The 20,580-nt window shown below is 44.2% G+C and overlaps 1 protein-coding gene across 2 annotated transcripts in view; it reads left to right on the forward strand.

Annotated features, from left to right (window-relative positions):
• The window catches only part of LOC115121349 (calmodulin-regulated spectrin-associated protein 1-B-like), a 35,594-nt gene that overhangs the window by 2,138 nt on the left and 12,876 nt on the right, over positions 1 to 20,580 (forward strand). Inside the window, exons 3-6 of one of the 2 annotated variants that reach the window (XM_029650407.2) lie at positions 5,145 to 5,407; positions 15,125 to 15,286; positions 15,421 to 15,501; positions 16,489 to 16,554. In XM_029650407.2, the coding sequence (XP_029506267.1) occupies positions 5,145 to 5,407; positions 15,125 to 15,286; positions 15,421 to 15,501; positions 16,489 to 16,554 (572 nt within the window). The remainder of the gene's footprint in view (positions 1 to 5,144; positions 5,408 to 15,124; positions 15,287 to 15,420; positions 15,502 to 16,488; positions 16,555 to 20,580) is intronic. The other variant, XM_029650408.2, reaches the window with a different exon arrangement.

Raw genomic sequence — 20,580 nt, forward strand, 5'->3', positions numbered from 1 at the left:
TAACGCATCACTTATCCCCACCTGCATAATTAACTGGAGGATATGTGGAATGAATTACACCTCACAGTGCCACAAGCATTGCCAGCTGGCTCTTCCACAGCATCTTAGCATGTCTTCTGCATGGAACCAAAGCCACCGGCCTTCAATAGCAAAGCTAGACCAGGTAGCGGCCCTTAGAACAGCAATTAGGCCTAGCTTTGCTATTGAAGGCCTGTGGCTTTGGTTCCATGCAGAAGACATGCTAAGATGTGGAGAAGCCAGCTGACTACTTGTGGCACTGTGAGGTGTAATTCATTCCACATATCCTACAGCTAGGGTTGCCTGTCACTAGTGGAGAGAACCTGTCATGTGAGCGATCCGTGACCTAATTTCACTTGGAGCACTTGCTCTGGCTATGCATTTTATATTTCTAAACCGTCATGTCAATGGAGTGTCGTCTGTGTGTGTTGTCACTGGAAGAACATAATGGTGCCGCGTGCGGTGGTTCATTTCTTCACTCTCAAATGAGGAGAGGAAAATTTATCACACATCAGTTATACTTAAACTAAATCTTGAATCACTTATTAATAAGGGAGCAGGTCAATACAACGCACACATATAAAGTGAATCGAATGAGTGCTCTACGATAATGATGGCTGGTTGACAAATCACGCTCCGATGATTCATTGAGAGCCCCGAGACAAAAGTACAAAGGTATTTTATAGCCAAGATTCACCCCTTTCAACCTACATGACGAAAAACCGATGTATAGAATGGGTCACAAGGTTAAGACTTGTATGAAGGATACCTATAATTCACAGCAGACAGTATCATTGTGTAGAGACCAGTGTCTGCCCCCCCAACTCCATACTGGAGCCATGTCTCCCTGGTACGGTATAGAACAGCAACATTAACTCATGCTCTGCAATGCTCTTTAGGTTTTCTCACCCAAAAGACATGGTAAATCTCCTGTCAGTGTTATCTCCCAGAGGCCCATCCTCAGTAGAACACACACAATAGTTATAAGAATCCTCTATTCTGTTGCATAAAACAACCATTTGATGCAATAAAACTATTATAACATCATCTTGCCATTTTCCACCATATGCGCTATCCATTGTTTTCCTAACATGGCTCTTTGGATTGCCTTTCCTATTGTTATTTCTGGATTCAAGAAGGGCATTTTTAGTTTTGTACTGGCCTATCACCTCCCTGTAAGATATTAATTGTACTGAAAGTGTAACACTGTTACTTCTGTCCCTCTACTCTTCCCAACCTGGGCTTGAACCATGGAACCTCTGCACACATCAACAGTCACCCTCGAAGGATCGTTACCTTTTGCCCCACAAAAGCCTCGGCCCTTGCAGAGCAAGGGAAACAAATGCTTCAAGGTCTCCGAGCGAGTTACGTCACCACTAATTAGCTAGGCATTTCACACTGGTTACACAAGTACCTGCACCTTTTCAGTCTGTCTACATCAGGGTTTCCCCAAACTCTGTCCTTGTGACCCCAATGGGTGCATGTTTTATTTTTTCCCTAGCAATACACAGCTGATTTCAAATAATAAACTAATTTGATCGTTTGAATCAGCTGTGTGCACCCCTTGGGGTCCCGAGGACAGAGTATGGGAAACGCTGATCTACAGTGTTTTCTGCTGTCATTACAGTGACTTCATAATGTCACTCAGACACACGCCTGCACACAGCAAACAAGTGATCCCAGATTTGAATGGTATTCATATGGATGGAATGCCATGCTCCTGTTTTCATTCTGTTCTCCTTGTTTTTTCTTCATGCCTAGTCCCTGTGTTCCGCTAACAGAGAGCTGTGGTCCCAGAGAGCTCAGGAACAGTAATAGGCTTTTGTCCTGATGACGAATGAACACTGCCTCTCTTCTCTCTCCCTCCGGAGGAATCTCCCCACTGTCTGTCATCTGTGCCTCTAAGGGTTGTGGCTAACAGCCATGCAGGCAGACAGAGTACACAACATCTAATCTGTATTAGCTAAAGACATGGGAACAGAACTCATTGCCCAAAGATTAACTGGAGGTGAAACACAGTTTGATAATAGAGGGAGTGGATTGTACAGTAGCCTTGGGGATTTTGGGGACTGCCTGTGCACAGGTGCAGCAGTAATTGGCATCCCCAATTTGGGGATTGTGTTTTTTTTTTTTTTTTTTACCTATGGCAGTAGTGGAGTGTATTGCTAATGCTGCTTCACAGATGCTGGTCTGGCTCTATAACATGGCAGGAACTAGGGATGGGCGGGCAGGCTGAGACAATACATCCTTGTGGGGCAGGTGTGTGTATGCGAGTGGGAACCTGCATGCAGGTGGCTGCGTCACGTGTGAGCATGCCTGTGTATCTGTTTCTGAGCGTGTATTTGTGTCTTTGTGAGTGCATGCTTACGCCGTGTGTTAGAATTTGCCCACCAGTGCATACACAGATCTGGCTCCTCACATCACAGTGCCTACAAGCCAGTCAGAATGGTACCCGCTGGGGCAAGCTGGTGCTCTCCTGTCTAGTCTGATGGTAATTGGGGGTTGCATTATAGCCGGTCCTGGCAATGGAGAGAAAGAGTGTGTTTACCATGCTGGGCTCACTCCCTGTCCCAGTAGTTAGATACTTCAGCCCACTGTGGCAGGAGGGGGGCAGCTGCTGCCACAGTATCACTGTCTCCAGGGGGAATTCATATGTGAAGACCCACCCTGGTTTCCAGCCACCCTGGTTTCCAGCCATTGCACATGCCTTTTGTTTTCACACAACCACCTCATCTGTTTTAATGCATTATACACAGTACCACACACACACACCTCTGTTTCTCTGTCTCTCTCACAGAATGACTGACTCCTATACTGTTAATGTACATCAGGCTTATTGCATATGTGGGTGCTTTTTTAATTTTTATCTCTAATCAGTCTAGTCTGTTGTAATGCACAGACAGAGGTTCCTCCACACGTATGGCCCATTGTTATCCGATCCTAGGCTTATTATCCCTCCCTAGATCTAATAACAATGAGCCACATTCAGACTCTGCTAAGGATGACCGTAGAATCCAAATGTGCCTGGTGTAACTGCTGTGTTGATGGAGAGATCTGCCTCTGTCAGATGTCTGTTCTGTTTAGGACTGACCCCATTTAGTCCACTGTTTGGTCAATAGGCTGTTAGTCGACTGAGACTTCTTTAGTCGAGCAGTAGGGGGGGGGAAACAAAAAATATATTGTGTACAAGACACCGGTCTGATTCACACTGGGTGGACTGCTCCATTGTGTAGGCCGTGGGGATGGCATAATCCATCAGTCTAAGACGTGCTAAATTGGATATGGTTATATTACATAAGAACAATGGTGCAACACTAATAAAAAATGTATAATAAATGCGCTTCCTCCCGTGTTGGATAGCGGTCGCTGTCCATGGTTCTGAAACTCATCAGTGCTCTGTTCAATTGGCACCTTTTCATAGACCATGTAGATATGTGCATAATAGCAAAGTTAACCAGCATATTGTGTTGAGAACAATGCTGTGGGGGCAGCAGCAGAATGAGGAAACAGCCCTTGTCTTATTGTCTAAGAAAAGTCAGGAGAGAGAGAGAACCCCAACTTAATTAGGTCTATAATCAATAGTCTAACTGTTAAATGTTACTGGCTTTATGAATCATCTACAGAAATAAGACAGATCCTGTTTGAGTGTTCGTTTTAATAGCCTACTGATTCCGTGAGCGACCAGCCATGGATGGTCTTGTAAGCTTTTGGATATCTTTTTTTGTGTTTTTACAAACGGTCAGCTTACCACATAGATGGGCATTTATCAAAATACAATTTCAGGCAACACTGTACACCTCATTAATCCCGTCTCTTTTCTTTTTTTGGGGTGCAGTTCTGGACTGGCCTTGATTTCCACAGACACTTGTTTTTGGTCTCGTCCAGACCAACTGAACCAATCATTGTTTTATGTTAAAATGTTTTGGTCTATAAATGACTTATTTTAGGAAGTGCGTTTAGGATGTGCTGCGGATCTCTAAAATAGCATAATGATTATGATCACACTTCCTCAATTCAAATATAATGGGGACACTATAGGAGGGAGGAGTGCGGGACAACGGGTGCTAGTCACATTATGGCTGAGCCCGGCACATTCAAATCAATTGCTATACTATACAAATCATTTGTGTCTTTAAATATTTATTCAAACTTTGTGCTTAAAGCATCAGACAAGCTCAGTGCATATAGTCGATTTGATTAAAACACATACGATGTGTCTATGTGGAAAAATACACGTTTTATTTGTTCTCTTTTTGCCTGGGACAGCCCTATTTCTGTTTGCCCAGCTTCCCAGCCACAGCTTAAATAACAATGTCTGAATAATGGAGGTTAGCTGGGCTATTTTTGTCCCGAAGATCATCACACCTTTCTGAGAGTGTGCACCTGGGCTGGGCTTGTCACATGCAATGGGCTGCGAGGGGATCCTTCATTCTATTCCTCTGCTTTAATGTTTACGGATTGTGTGTTTCCTGTTAGGAGTATGACCGCAACAGACATAAATGATCATGATCGGATTCCCATCACCATTTAGCCTAATATGGTGACTTCTGGTTTGATATGAGTGAGTGAAAAATGCAAAACAGACCCTTCATAGGTCATTGTTTGTTTTCCTCCTTTGTGGTGGAAACTGGAAAGACATTGTTTCAGACTAGTAACCTGAGAACCTAGCTCTTCTCTCACCAGTGTTACTGTCAGTTCCAAGCCATGACTAGCCTGTATTTACAGAGTAAACTGAAACCTCGCAGAACACATATTTTTACTCTGCGAGCACATGCTGTTGCCACGTTCCCTTTCATTGTTGAAAGATTAGGCTAGATCTTCCCTTTTTAAAGTAAAGCACGTATTTCACATTTGGCTATCCACGAAATGACATACTCTTATTGTAACCCTGTGTATGCATATTAGTCATCACAGCAGCGTTTCCCCTAGATTCTTCCTGAAGTAGGCACAGGGCTGCAAGCACCAAAATATTCCATTGAAACCAATAGCAACCAAATATTTTCATGCGGGTAGCAACACAGCTAGATGTAGGGAGTGGAACCCATCCTGTCTATATATATATAAGTTAGGACCAACACCATGCATCATATCCATCACTAACCCCCCCCCCCCACCCCCCCTTCCAGACCACATCCCAGAGGACCTGAGGGATCCGTTCTACACAGACCAGTATGACCAGGAGCACATCAAGCCTCCCGTCCTCCAGCTGCTGCTGTCCTGTGAGCTGTACTGCCGGGTGTGTGCCCTCATCCTAAAGACAGACCAGGCCGCCTCGCTGCAGTCACACATGTCAGTCATCCAGGCCCTCAGCCGTAAAGGGATCTACGTCATGGAGAGTGATGACGCCCCTGTCAGAGATGCTGACCTCTCCTGTGTGCCCATCAAAATGGTGAGTGGGAAAGACTGTGTGTGTGTGTGACTGTGTAGGGGGTGATGAAAAGCTATGCAGGGTGAAGGCAATTCAGCTGCATCTCAATTGGCTCAAGTGGCTCTCCTTGTCTCCTTAATCTACAGTGAAAACACTGGAGAGACCAAAGCAATAGGGCTGATGCCTACGAGCCAGGCGGCTAGGTCTCTCGCATGAGGACGGAAAGATGCACCCAATGTCCTCTTCATGGACTAGGAAGTAGGGAGGGACACTATTTGTGGTGGTGGAACTAGTTTGATAAGCACGTGGTGTTTTATGGGAGTCATTGCCAGAGGCTGCTCATGATTTGTGGACGAGAGCTGTCTTGAAAATGACTTAGTCCCAGTGCAAAACGGACATAAATCAAGTTTGAAAAGCTGTTGCCCTTTAGCTGGCCATGGATGAGAGCGAGTCAAGAAGCTCGGCCTTCTGGTTGGCTATTCTGTGTGTAGTCCTACATGGAGAGCGAGAGCTGTTTCTGCCTGCAGCAGCAGCTCTGTTCCTGCTTTCCTCTTATTACTTTAACTAGTGAAAGTAGCCATTGTTCTGTTCTCTCTCTATCACACTGACATCTATCACACTACACTGAACACTAGAATACCTACCTGTCGTCTATTGGACTTTGTCAAACAGCCTTTAAACCCTAGGTAACTAAAACGTTCTAGTCTTTGTTGAAACCATGGCGACTCATCATATTGTTCTAACTCAATTTTCGTTTGGGTGGTTTTTCCCCGACCTATTAAATTTGGTTCCAGACCGCTTAGCTATTTCCTTATCGTTGGCTACCTTGGAGATTCAAATTCGACTCTGATTCATATCCATATAAAGGCATAGAACTGGGCCAGAGAGCATGTCGTCTGTAGGCTTTAAAACACGGCTTTTGGCACAGTCTGGTTTCTGTGGATCATGTGAAAACTGATTCAGTTACTTCTTTGAAAATAATTTTCTACCAGCTGGATAGGGAAGGGTACACAGAGCGAGAGAGCGAACAGTCTGAAGTTAGGCCTAAAATGTGCTGAATGACCCAGTGGGGTTCCTCCACTACTTTTTTCCACTCTCCTGTAGTGTACCCTTGTCCCTAACAGTGACATTTTCCATGTTGTCTGGTCAATATGCAAAGTAGGGTGCAGCAGTTGCATAATGATTGATTCACCATCTCTCATGTAACCTAGTTCTCATCCAACCAACCAGCCTAGTTTTTAGGACTATTGACTTTAGGACTATCGCCCTGCGTCGTCCGGGTTAGGGCAGGGTTTGGCCGGGGTAAGCTGTCATTGTAAATAACAATTTGTTCTTAACTGACTTGCCTAGTTAAATAAATGTAATAAATAAAATAGTACAGCACCAACTCTACTCAGCATACGGAATGAACACCACTCCCTCCCTACATGTCACATTCAGTTGTATATATTGCACAAGCATTTCCTTTCATAAGAGATCCAATAACCTCTCACAATTTCACTGAAAGCACTTACAGTAGCATCACTGCATGGTACTTGTTGGCTTGAATACATTATACACTGCCAATGCCATGGAGACTCGCGTTGTCGCCAAGGTGGCTTGCTTCTGTCGAGCGACCAGCCAAGAGCGAGCCAGTGACTAGCCGACATCTAGCCCAGTGACAGACAGACGGGCTGGTTTATAATCCGGGCAAGGCTCTATGGAAGAAGTCAGACAAACACATGCTTAGTCTAAATTCCTGAGTAGAGTGAAGTGGTTGTCTTTGACAGACTAGACTAGGCCTGTGTGATGGTTGAGGAACCCCCCCTGGGTTGCAAGGAGTCTGCAAGGAGGTGTTTCCATGGCAATGCCTGTGTTCTCTTCCCCCCCCATGTGCAGCCTCTGGGCTCACTCCCGTTGTGTGTGTGTGTAAGAGATACCTTCTCTGCCTCCTGTTTGACTCGTACTTCCTAGAGGGCACAGATGGAGAGGGATCAGCTGGGAGTAATAAAACAGCAGTGTACCATCTCCTGAGTCGACTCACACAGGTTGGAAGAAATAAATTTCTAGACTAGGGGGACACTAGAGGGATGGACAGGGGGAGACTAGGGGGACAGAGACTATAGAGACCGGATTAGTGCTGAGTGATTAGTAATTTGTCGGTTTGGTTTCAATTGGATTATAAAACAATTTGTTTGTTCTCTATTTTGGTTTCTTCATCTTTTTTTGTTGACATTAAATCCATTATTAAATAATGACATTAAAATTATTTTAGAGCTTTTTAATGGAAATACAATGGCAAAAATAGTGAAAATTCAAATAGCCGAAACACAGAAAATATTCCATTGTATCTGTCAGGCCCACATTGGGTAGATCTAATAGAAAAATAGGAAATCACTATGAAATAATACAATATTTCAGTTGTGTATATTACTTAGTTCTTATTTGGATACGTTCTTATTTTTCATTAAGTCACCATCTCATCTCTGCTCAGGCAGTAGCAACCAAACTGCCAGACACCGTTCTCTCTTCTTCCCATTCTGTATGGGCTTTGCTGCCATGCTTTGGTCTCTTTTTTTTAATGTAGTGATCTCTCTCTTGTCGTGATATATCCCCCGTCCCCGCAGGAGGCTTTTTACCTCTTGTAAATACGAATTTGTTCTTAATTTACTTAGTTAAAGATGCACTATGCAGAAATCGCTCCGCCATTTCCTGGTTGCAAAAATTCTAATTGTCTTGCAGATTTGTTTATGAAAAAACTAGCAGTCATTGTGTGGAGAATCATTGTACCATCTAAACCGCTGTGAAATATATTTTCCATAACCAAAAATATTGTATATTTAGCTGTTTTTGAAGCTGGTGTACAAATCTGAAAGTAAGACGCAAAAATTATATAATAGAACGGGTAGCATAGAAATAGCACACAGAACAGATCTAGCTATTCTTAGACTTGTGTTCAAAGGGGATGAAATATCAAATTTCTTTGAATTTTGTCAGGTTGCCTATAAAGTTACATATTGTAGCTTTTAAATAAAAAATAATCATCCTATTTCGCTAGGCTGACCTGCCTTTGCATGCTGCAGAGCTGTCAGACAATCATTTTATTAGTTCTTCGAAGTAGATAAGGCATACTTTCACGAACTCTGTCTATCCCGATCTCGTTGTTTTTGTGTATAGTCGTGGCCAAAAGTTTTGAACGACACATTCATTTCACAGTTTGCTACTTCAGTGTCTAGATATTTATGTCAGATACTGAAGTATAATTACAAGCATTTCATAAGTGTCAAAGGCTTTTATTGACAATTACATGAAGTTGATGCAAAGAGTCAATATTTGCAGTGTTGACCCTTCTTTTTCAAGACCTCTGCAATCCGCCCTGGCATGTTGTCAATTAACTTCTGGGCCACATCCTGACTGAAGGCATGCTATTCTTGCATAATCAATGCTTGGAGTTTGTCAGAATTTGTGAGGTTTTGTTTGTCTTCCCGTCTCTTGAGGTTTGACCACAAGTTCTCAATAGGATTAAGGTCTGGGGAGTTTCTTGGCCATGGACCCAAAATATCGATGTTTTGTTCCCCAAACCACTTAGTTATCACTTTTGCCTTATGGCAAGGTGCTCCATCATGCTGGAAAGGGCATTGTTCGTCACCACCATCCTGGATGGTTGGAAGAAGTTGCTCTCGCAGGACCTGTTGGTACTGTTCTTTATTCATGGCTGTGTTCTTAGGCAAAATTGTGAGTGAGCCCACTCCCTTGGCTAAGAAGCAACCCCACACATGAATGGTCTAGGGATGCTTTACTGTTGGCATGACACAGGACTGATGGTAGCGCTCACCTTGTCTTCTCCGGACAAGCTTTTTCCAGGATGCCCCAAACAATCGGAAAGGGGATTCATCAGAGAAAATGACTTTACCCCAGTCCTCAGCAGTCCAATCCCTGTACCTTTTGCAGAATTATCAGTCTGTCCCTGATGTTTTTCCTGGAGAGAAGTGGCTTCTTTGCTGCCCATCTTCACACCAGGCCATCCTCCAAATGTCTTCGCCTCACTGTGCGTGCAGATGCACTCACACTTGCCTGCTGCCATTCCTGAGCAAGCTCTGTACTGGTGGTGCCCCGATCCCTCAGCTGAATCAACTTTAGGAGACGGTCCTGGCGCTTGCTGGACTTTCTTGGGGGCCCTGAAGCCTTCTTCACAACAATTGAACCGCTCTCCTTGAAGTTCTTGATGATCTGATAAATGGTTGATTTAGGTGCAATCTTACTGGCAGCAATATCCTTGCCTGTGAAGCCCTTTTTTGTGCAAAGCAATGATGACGACACGTGTTTCCTTGCTGGTAACCATGGATGACAGAGGAAGAACTGATTCCAAGCACCACCCTCCTTTTGAAGCTTCCAGTCTGTTATTCAAACTCAATCAGCATGACAGAGTGATCTCCAGCCTTGTCCTCATCAACACTCACACCTGTGTTAACGAGAGAATCACTGACATGATGTCAGCTGGTCCTTTTGTGGCAGGGCTGAAATGAAGTGGAATTGTTTTTGGGGGGATTCATTTCATTTGCAATTAATTGCAATTAATCAAAACTTTTGGCCGCGACTGTACATTCCTCTTTCATGCAGTCTGTTTGAATCTAACCTAACATAGCAGGCAAAAGTGTATCCATCTCTGCCTGAGATGGGGGGGGGGGGGGGGGCGCTATGCATTATGGTCTTTGCAGTTAATTACCATGTTTCTGCGCTGATCTATGCTGAATATTTTCTTAATGAATAGTACAACTCCCTTCAGCCCAGCGTTCCACTCTCGTGAATGATGTGATTTCTCTCTAGTGAAACGGCGCGTTGTGCTCAGAAAAATCTGAATCAATTTGGTCAATTAGTTGTTTAACTGAAGAAAAAAAATGTTAATTGCTCAGCACTTGAATTGGGACACTTGAGACGGCTTGGGGTAATATAACAGTAGTCCACCCATACACTCCTGGGTTTGTCTCTGACAGGTTTGGTGAAGGGAAGACGAAGGTGTGTGTTTCTGGCTTATTCATTGTGTTGTAACTCAAGCACATCAGTCGGGCTGTTTTCTTCATTTTAAGTCCCTCTTCTTTGACTTAAGAGACACACCGTCCTGTTTTTGAAATAGTCTACATCTAGCTAGTTGCTAGGTGGAAGGGTGCGTGTTTTCTTTTTAAATTTAAATCTCAGGCAGTGGTTGTGTGTCTGTGTGTGTGTTGCTTATACCTCATTAGAGTAGGGATCTGAGGCTGAGTGTTGAGTAATGCTTGTGTAACATCGTTGGGGCCTATCACTGAGGGCTCTGAATAGCTGTTCTCCTTTCCTATTGTGAGCTAATCAGGATCTGTCCTCCATTTCCCTCAATAGGATTAGTGCTGGAAGGTGTGTGTGTGTGTGTGTGTTCAGCAGTGTGTTTTGGGTCAGGCATGCTCTAACTGGCTAGGGTGTACTGTGTGTTAACTCCACACCAAGATTCATAGGTCACATTTCAGGGAATTATACTCCTGCCTAAGAATATGGATATACTGACGAGTTACTTGTCTTCCCGCCCTAACAGTGGGAGTCGTTGTCCACAAGGCGGCATGGCAGGCTGTCCTTTCTTTGGATTGCGGAATACATCTCTTTATTTAAATGTTCTATAAGGATTGTTGATGTCAACCGCCTGCATTCAGTGGAGAGATGCTATGCTGCTAGCCTCTTGCCATAAATATTCATAGCCATCTCGAGACAACTCCGATAGTGTTTTTCCTCAGTTGCCAGGATGTCACATGTCCTACTTATATCAGTACACTCGTAATAACCTAAGCGTTACGAAACTTCTATTCAATCAAATAAACCGCACGTAGCAAATAAGACATACATTTTCCTGTTGATCAAATTTGGCACTCTTATTGATCCAAAACTCCTTGCTGAGTGGGTAAAAAGAAGAACCCGCCACCTGCTTTAGGGATACAGATTTTCTGCCGGAGTTGAGCCTCTTCACCTCTTCCTCTCTGCTCCTACTGCAAGGCATTGAGTTCTAAGTTGAGGTCTACACAGAGTGATAGATATGACTGGGCCTTATAGAGTGCCAGTGATTTCATTTTTTTTTTACCTGGTCATTGGTAGTTTTGGGGTCACAATTTGCTTAAAGAAATGTATCATGGCTTATTCAAACAGTAATGTGTAATTAACCAAAAATTAACCAACAGTCTGAAGAGGAAACCACGGCACGGGAATGACCTGTCGGTCTGCAGTGCGTGTAGGGTCTTTGTCTACCACTTTGTGTAGCCGTTAGCGATGCTAATGATGGCCTAACAGTCTTTGGGTAGATGGAAAGGCAATTAAAAGGTACCTGGCTAAATCAGGATTATTTTGCCTCAATCCAGTGGCCATTTCTTTTGAAAACTCCATCACAAGTGTGCCACAGACGTAGTACATTTTTAATTAAATTGCTAAAATTATATATCCTAATTAGCCTACTCCTGTGTAACAGCAATAAATACAATCATACAAAATAGGCTACTACACAAGAAAGCATGGTTTGGCCTCAGAGGATCATTAGCTTCTTTTAAATGTTAAATCACAGTGCCTACAGTAGGAAGGGACTGCAATTTGGGCAGCGCACGTGACAAATACTGCATATCCCCGGAGAGTGAGCGTTTTCACTCTTTATCATTGTTGGGTCCGTGCTGCTTGAAAGTTTGTTTTTGGTCATAATTTCTTCCTCCGGGTTAGACGGATGTCATATTGTAGGTTATTTGTCTCCCCTTCTCATAGCCCTATTATATGGGTCAGACAATGTCGCAATTAACGCTCTTTGTCAGTGTCAGCAGAGTAGGCTTCCCTGTAATTTGCACAATTAAAAAATATTCTGCTAATGTGTCCAGTCATATATAAAGAGTAGTAGAATTGCATGAAATGTGTTTATGAAAGGCCAAGAAACATATATCTGATATAGCCTGTAGCCTAGGTCTCCTCTACACCACTACGCGCCCTCAGGGTATAAAACAATGATGCAGCTCAAAATAAACTGCCATGTCGGCTTTGTTTCCCCGTCTCCTGACCATCTGACCTCACTGATGTACCCCCCCCCCACCATGACATTAGAGGTCACTTCAGTCGATCTGTCCAATCAATCAGCCTTTTTTAATACCTCACACAGGGGGACAGATGTGACCTACAACACAGATAATGATGCATTGAACAGTCTTTTGTTGTAGGTCACATCTGTCCCCCTGTGTGAGGTATTAAGGCTGATTGATTGGACAGATCGACTGAAGTGACCTCTAAAGTCATGGTGGGGGGGGGGGGTTCCTCCCTCAGTCTTTCTATTGGATAAGGATCATCTGTAGTACATCAGTGAGGTCAGATGGTCAGGAGACGAGGAAACAAAGCCAACATGGCAGTTTATTTTGAGCTGCGTCATTGTTTGATACCCTGAGGATTGTCCAGTCACCCCTTAATTATACTGTTCTGTGGGCATCATGTCCTCATGTGCCCACATATTCCTTCTTGCGGTCTCTCCTTCACTGCAGCCGAGGTGAGTAAGACATTTAAACGTGTTAACCCTCGCAAGGCTGCAGGCCCAGACGGCATCCCCAGCCGCGCCCTCAGAGCATGCGCAGACCAGCTGGCCGGTGTGTTTACGGACATATTCAATCAATCCCTATACCAGTCTGCTGTTCCCACATGCTTCAAGAGGGCCACCATTGTTCCTGTTCCCAAGAAAGCTAAGGTAACTGAGCTAAACGACTACCGCCCCGTAGCACTCACTTCCGTCATCATGAAGTGCTTTGAGAGACTAGTCAAGGACCATATCACCTCCACCCTAGACCCACTCCAATTTGCTTACCGCCCAAATAGGTCCACAGACGATGCAATCTCAACCACACTGCACACTGCCCTAACCCACCTGGACAAGAGGAATACCTATGTGAGAATGCTGTTCATCGACTACAGCTCGGCATTCAACACCATAGTACCCTCCAAGCTCGTCATCAAGCTCGAGACCCTGGGTCTCGACCCCGCCCTGTGCAACTGGGTACTGGACTTCCTGACGGGCCGCCCCCAGGTGGTGAGGGTAGGCAACAACATCTCCTCCCCGCTGATCCTCAACACGGGGGCCCCACAAGGGTGCGTTCTGAGCCCTCTCCTGTACTCCCTGTTCACCCACGACTGCGTGGCCACGCACGCCTCCAACTCAATCATCAAGTTTGCGGACGACACAACAGTGGTAGGCTTGATTACCAACAACGACGAGACGGCCTACAGGGAGGAGGTGAGGGCCCTCGGAGTGTGGTGTCAGGAAAATAACCTCACACTCAACGTCAACAAAACTAAGGAGATGATTGTGGACTTCAGGAAACAGCAGAGGGAACACCCCTATCCACATCGATGGAACAGTAGTGGAGAGGGTAGCAAGTTTTAAGTTCCTCGGCATACACATCACAGACAAACTGAATTGGTCCACTCACACTGACAGCGTCGTGAAGAAGGCGCAGCAGCGCCTCTTCAACCTCAGGAGGCTGAAGAAATTCGGCTTGTCACCAAAAGCACTCACAAACTTCTACAGATGCACAATCGAGAGCATCCTGGCGGGCTGTATCACCGCCTGGTACGGCAACTGCTCCGCCCTCAACCGTAAGGCTCTCCAGAGGGTAGTGAGGTCTGCACAACGCATCACCGGGGGCAAACTACCTGCCCTCCAGGACACCTACACCACCCGATGTTACAGGAAGGCCATAAAGATCATCAAGGACATCAACCACCCGAACCACTGCCTGTTCACCCCGCTATCATCCAGAAGGCGAGGTCAGTACAGGTGCATCAAAGCTGGGACCGAGAGACTGAAAAACAGCTTCTATCTCAAGGCCATCAGACTGTTAAACAGCCACCACTAACATTGAGTGGCTGTTGCCAACACACTGTCATTGACACTGACCCAACTCCAGCCACTTTAATAATGGGAATTGATGGGAAATGATGTAAATATATCACTAGCCACTTTAAACAATGCTACCTTATATAATGTTACTTACCCTACATTATTCATCTCATATGCATACGTATATACTGTACTCTACATCATCGACTGCATCCTTATGTAATACATGTATCACTAGCCACTTTAACTATGCCACTTTGTTTACTTTGTCTACATACTCATCTCATATGTATATACTGTACTCGATACCATCTACTGTATGCTGCTCTGTACCATCACTCACTCATATATCCTTATGTACATATTCTTTATCCCCTTACACTGTGTATAAGACAGTAGTTTTAGAATTGTTAGTTAGATTACTTGTTGGTTATCACTGCATTGTCGGAACTAGAAGCACAAGCATTTCGCTACACTCGCATTAACATCTGCTAACCATGTGTATGTGACAAATAAAATTTGATTTGATTTATTCCCGATTTTAAAAATAAATAAATACAAGTAATAATAATTCTGTCTCTACCCACCCATCCGCAATGCCCATGATCGATGCCCTGATGTTCAACTGTAAATCGTGTTTGTCTTGTGACCTGTTATTTCCCATCTCTCCTCTCAGTGTCCTGTGCCCATAGTCGATGCCCTGATTTTGGCATAACGTGATTGTTGTTCTGGCTCTGCCTGCCACAACACAGTAACTACATAGCCATGCTTGATCAACACCCTGGTGTTTTCATTCCTGAACTAGACCTACTGTATGCCCCCACGATGACCTACCTTTTACAGCGTTTGTTTTTCTGACCTAATCTGTGCACTCATCCTTCCTCCAGAGTGCCCACATGCCCATGATCGATGCCCTAATGATGGCCTACACTGTGGAGATGATCAGCATAGAGAAGGTGGTGGCCTGCGTCAAACGGTTCTCCACCTTTAGCGCCTCCAAGGAGCTGCCCTTTGACCTGGAGGACGCCATGGTCTTCTGGATCAACAAGGTATGGTGGGAACACAGACTCTCTTTCCTGCGGACTCCGTAACATAGTCTGTCAGAAGCCGACATTGATCATGAGCCTGAGACATTCAGAAAATAGAGCTCTAAGGAACTGAGTGAATGTTGCTTCTGTTCCAGGTGAACCTGAAGATGAGGGAGATCACAGAGAGAGAGCTGAAGGTCAAGCAGCACCCGCTGGAGTCTCCCAGTCACCAGAAGGTAAGGCTGGAGCCCCACAGATCTCATGGCACTCCCACAGAGGGAGCACAAGGAAACTGAAGCGCTAGAGCCAAAATGGCCCCCATGGAGCTATTTTGATGCATCCTTACAGGCGATTGCTGCTCTCGATGCATCAAGTCTCTGGACTTCAGTCCATGCCTCCAGGACACATTGCAAGAATAATTGCAGTTTAAAAAACAATTTATTTGTATTTATTCAGATTCGTCTCATGGAGATGACATCCTTTTCAACAGAGATGTGGTCCAAGTCTACAGAGCTCTTTATCTCCTGCCAGTTGGGGTTGAATCCTGATTGACCTTTTTCTCCTAACCCTTAACCCGGAAGGAAATCCAATCCTGTCTGTGACCTCTGACCTATTGACCTTTTTTGCTCCTATTCTTCCTGTCTGCCCCCCTGCTACTTGGATAGTCTCCCTCCAAATGGTATTGGAAACTAGTACCTGTAAGTTGGCTGCTAGTAATCCCCCCTCCTCCCCCTTGCACGCATAGTTCTGTGTCGATGTGTACACCGCACCATCGTGGCTCATCCAAGCCCATTCTGTGCTGCTTGTAGCCAGTGAGTCAGCCAGCCAGTGGGAGGAGGCTGGTATATTTTTTTGTTAAGAATGTCACGCTGTTGTTGTCCGGTGGTTTTGGTAATTTGCTGAACTACATTTTGGACCTTTCATTTCAAGCCCCTGCAGACTATGTGCAATCATGATAGATGATGTGTTTGAGAGAGTGACAGTGTGTGAAGAGATGTCTGGGTGAGAGCGAGAGAGCTGTGAATACATCTCTCAGCCCATGCTTTCATGATTTGCTTATGCTGAGATGTTGGCGCCATTGCCACCCGTGCCCGCAAAATCTGTCATGCCCACCCCTTCTATGCTGTCTGCTATGCCCATGTGGTCTCTCCCTGGCCCCTCATGGTGTCTTTATACTTGCCCAAGGTCTCCTTCTTACTCTCTGCTGTCTGTGTGTGTCTCAGTCTGATTTCATGCACGCCTTGGCCCAATGCATGCTGGAGCCAGAGGAGCTGGAGCCCTCCATAGTGGTACAGTTCCAGTAGTCCTTATCCTCTATAGACCTCTCACTTCTCTCCCTTCTGTAGGGTGGATGGGAAACCTTTTAGTCCTGGTTGTCTAGGTTGTTCTCCAGTTACCCTTAGAGTTAGCATATTGGTGTCAGAATAGTATTTGAGATACAGTTGAAGTCGGAAGTTTACATACAACTCAGTCAAGTACATTTAAACCCAGTTTTTCACAATTCCTGACATTTAATCCTAGTAAAAATTCCCTGTTTTAGGTCAGTTAGGATCACCACTTTATTTTAAGAATGTGAAATGTCAGAATAATAGTAGAATGATTTATTTCAGCTTTTATTTTTTTAATCACATTCCCAGTGGGTCAAAAGTGTACATACACTCAATTAGTATTTGGTAGCATTGCCTTAAATAATTTAAACTTGGGTCAAACGTTTTGGGTAGCCTTCCACAACCTTCCAAAAATGAGTTGGGTGAATTTTGGCCCATTCCTTCTGACAGAGCTGGTGTAACTGAGTCAGGTTTGTAGGAACCTTGCTCGCACATGCTTTGTCAGTTCTGCCCACCAATTGTCTATGGGACTGAGGTCAGGGCTGTGTGATGGACACTCAAATTCCTTGACTTTGTTGTCCTTAAGCCATTTTGCCACAACTTTGGAAGTATGCTTGGGGTCATTTCCATTTGGAAGACCCATTTGTGACCAAGCTTTAACTTCCTGACTGATGTCTTGAGATGTTGCTTCAATATATCCACATAATTGTCCTTCCCTCATGATGCCATTTATTTTGTGAAGTGCACCCGTCCCTCCTGCAGCAAAGCACCCCCACAACATGATGCTGCCACCCCCGTGCTTCACAGTTGGGATGGTGTTCTTTGGCTTTCAAGCATCCCCCTTTTCCCTCCAAACATAACCATGGTCATTGTGGCCATACAGTTCTATTCAGACCAGAGGACCTTTCTCCAAAAATTACGATCTTTGTTCCCATGTGCAGTTGCAAACCGTATTCTGGCTTTTTTATGGCCGTTTTGGAGCAGTGGTTTCTTCCTTGATGAGCGGCCTTTCAGGTTATGTTGCTATGGGACTCATTTTTACTGTGGATATAGATACTTTTGTACCTGCTCTTCACAAGGTCCTTTGCTGTTCTGGGATTGATTTGCACCTCTCGCACCAAAGTACGTTTATCTCTAGGAGACAGCACGCGTCTCCTTCCTGAGTGGTATGACGGCTGCGCGGTCCCATGGTGTTTACATGCGTACTATTGTTTGTACAGATGAACGTGGTACCTTCAGGCGTTTGGAAATTGCTCCCAAGGATGAACCAGACTTGTGGAGGTCTACCATTTTTTTCTGAGGTCTTAGCTGGTTTATTTTTATTTTCCCATGATGTCAAGCAAAGAGGTACTGAGTTTGAAGGTAGGCCTTGAAATGCATCCACAGGTACACCTCCAATTGACTCAAATGATGTCAATAAGTCTATCAGAAGTTTCTAAAACATGACATAATTTTCTGGAATTTCCCAAGTTGTTTAAAGGCACAGTTAACTTAGTGTACGTAAACTTCTGACCCACTGGAATTGTGATACAGTGAAATAATGTGTCTAAACAATTGTTGGAAAAATGTGTTCTTTTTTCATGCATAAAGTAGATGTCCTAACCGACTTGCCAGAACTATAGTTTGTTAACAAGAAATGTGTGGAGTGGTTGACAAATGAGTTTTAATGACTCCAACCTACGTGTATGTAAACTTCCCACTTCAACTAAGTATTTTGTATTATGGTAGTTACCCGTGTAGAATTAGCATCATGGTGTCAGAATAGTATTCGAGGTGTGTTGTATTATGGTAGTTACCCGTGTAGAATTAGCATAATGGTGTCAGAATAGTATTCGAGGTGTGTTGTATTATGGTAGTTACCCGTGTAGAATTAGCATAATGGTGTCAGAATAGTATTCGAGGTGTGTTGTATTATGGTAGTTACCCGTGTAGAATTAGCATAATGGTGTCGGAATAGTATTCGAGGTGTGTTGTATTATGGTAGTTACCCGTGTAGAATTAGCATAATGGTGTCAGAATAGTATTCGAGGTGTGTTGTATTATCGTAGTTACCCTTATTATGCCCTAAAAATGTGTAGTCAGATTGCAGACAGTGCATGTAGTTAACATGGTTAATTGTTGCAGTAAATGTTTAGTATGGTTCAGCTGGAGCCATAAGTACCGTACTGGCCTGGCTGGTAGACTACAGCAGTGATGAACTCAATAGGCTAACTCCGGGAGGGTTACACAACACCGTTAGCCAGCAGAAGTGGGCCAGTGATTCCCATGTTCCTCCCTCTGTACCAGTTGCCTGGTTTGACTATGCTGACAGTGACACAGCATTCCCATAGAGGGGTGGGTGTCAGGCTAACCATGGCTCCATATCACCGCTCTATAAAGCAGGGGTTCTCAAAGTGGGGTCTACAAGGGGTCCGTGGCCAGACCCCCCCCCCAAAAAAAACTAACAGATTAAACACATTTTAGTTCAAGTAATCCGTGGAATAAATTTAGCAGGTGTTATACAGTGAAACTGTATACGAATAATATTAATGTTCTTAACCTTACAACATGGTCCTGGGAGGCTCACAGGGATATTGGTATCCACAGAACTTCACTAATTCTACATTTTTACTTATTACTTATTTACCCCCTCCACTCTACTTTTAAATTTTTATTTTATTTTTTTAAATATATATTTTTTACATAAATGCACTGTAATTTAATTTTTAAAATGGCTAAGTTTTCTCTTCCTCATGGCAAAATGTGTAGAATTACAGGATATTAATGTAGCTTGAAAACTGCAACATTTTCTCTCTGATGCCAAGGGATTTAAAATGTTCCTTTCCAGGGCCCGAGACAGAGTACAACTCTTGTATGCTATTTTTATCTCACTCGAGTTGTGTTCTGATTATGAGGTGATCCCTAATGAACTTGCCATCACAAAAGGGGTCTCTGGCCCCAAAAAGTTTGTGAATCCCTGCTATAAATGACCACCCCACTCATCTCCACCCACCTAAACACAGACTGGAGCTTATTCAGGGAATGCCACGGAATTAATTCAGATGGTTCATTATCTAGACCAGAAATTATTCTGTGTTTTTCACCAGGGCATCATGTCTGCTTTAGTCATGACATTTTCATCCTTCTAAAGTTTAGAACATTGACCGTTGTTGGAGTGGCGCGTATTTCTCTTTATTTCACTTTAATTTTCACTTCGTTTCAAGGCACTGGATGAAAGTAACGACATAAAAGACACTGCTCAGCTCCTAATTTTTATCCGAGGGATTAACGACAGTTTTGAGATAACGGAGGTGCTTTTGAGCATGGAATCACTGAAAGGGAAAACGCGAGGACAGGACTTATATGAACAGGTGTCTGCTGTCATCGAGAGAATGAAGCTACCTTGGAGTAAACTTGCCAATGTCACCACGGATGGATCGCCAAATTTAACTGGAAAAAACATCGGGCTGCTGAAAAGAACCTTTTCAAAAGGACCTAATTTACCACTCTCGCGTCCGCTGGTTAAGTTTGGGGAAAGTGTTTCAACGAGTCTGGGAGCTCAAAGACGAGATTCGCTCATTTTTTAATTTAATGGGGAAATCCGAAGAATTCCCCGAGCTGAGCGACACAAACTGGCTTTGTGACTTTGCGTTTGCTGTGGACATATTTTCACACATGAATGAGCTGAACGTGAAGCTACAGGGGAAAGATCAGTTTGCGCACGACATGTACACAGATGTGAGAGCATTCAAATCCAAGCTGGTTTTATTCTCCAGGCAAATGTCAAACAAATCTTTCGCACATTTCCCCACACTAGCCGTGCAGAAAGAGGCCGCCCGAAATGCGAAGAAATACTGCAAATCACTGGACGATCTGCACAGAGAATTTTGCCGTCGGTTCTGTGATTTTGAAAAAATTGACAAGTCACTTCAACTGGTGTCCTGTCCCCTGTCACAAGACCCCGAATCAGCACCGCAGGAGCTGCAATTGGAACTGATCGATCTTCAG

This window comes from Oncorhynchus nerka, linkage group LG13 (assembly GCF_034236695.1).
Source record: "Oncorhynchus nerka isolate Pitt River linkage group LG13, Oner_Uvic_2.0, whole genome shotgun sequence".
NCBI classification, from domain to species: Eukaryota; Metazoa; Chordata; class Actinopteri; order Salmoniformes; family Salmonidae; genus Oncorhynchus; species Oncorhynchus nerka.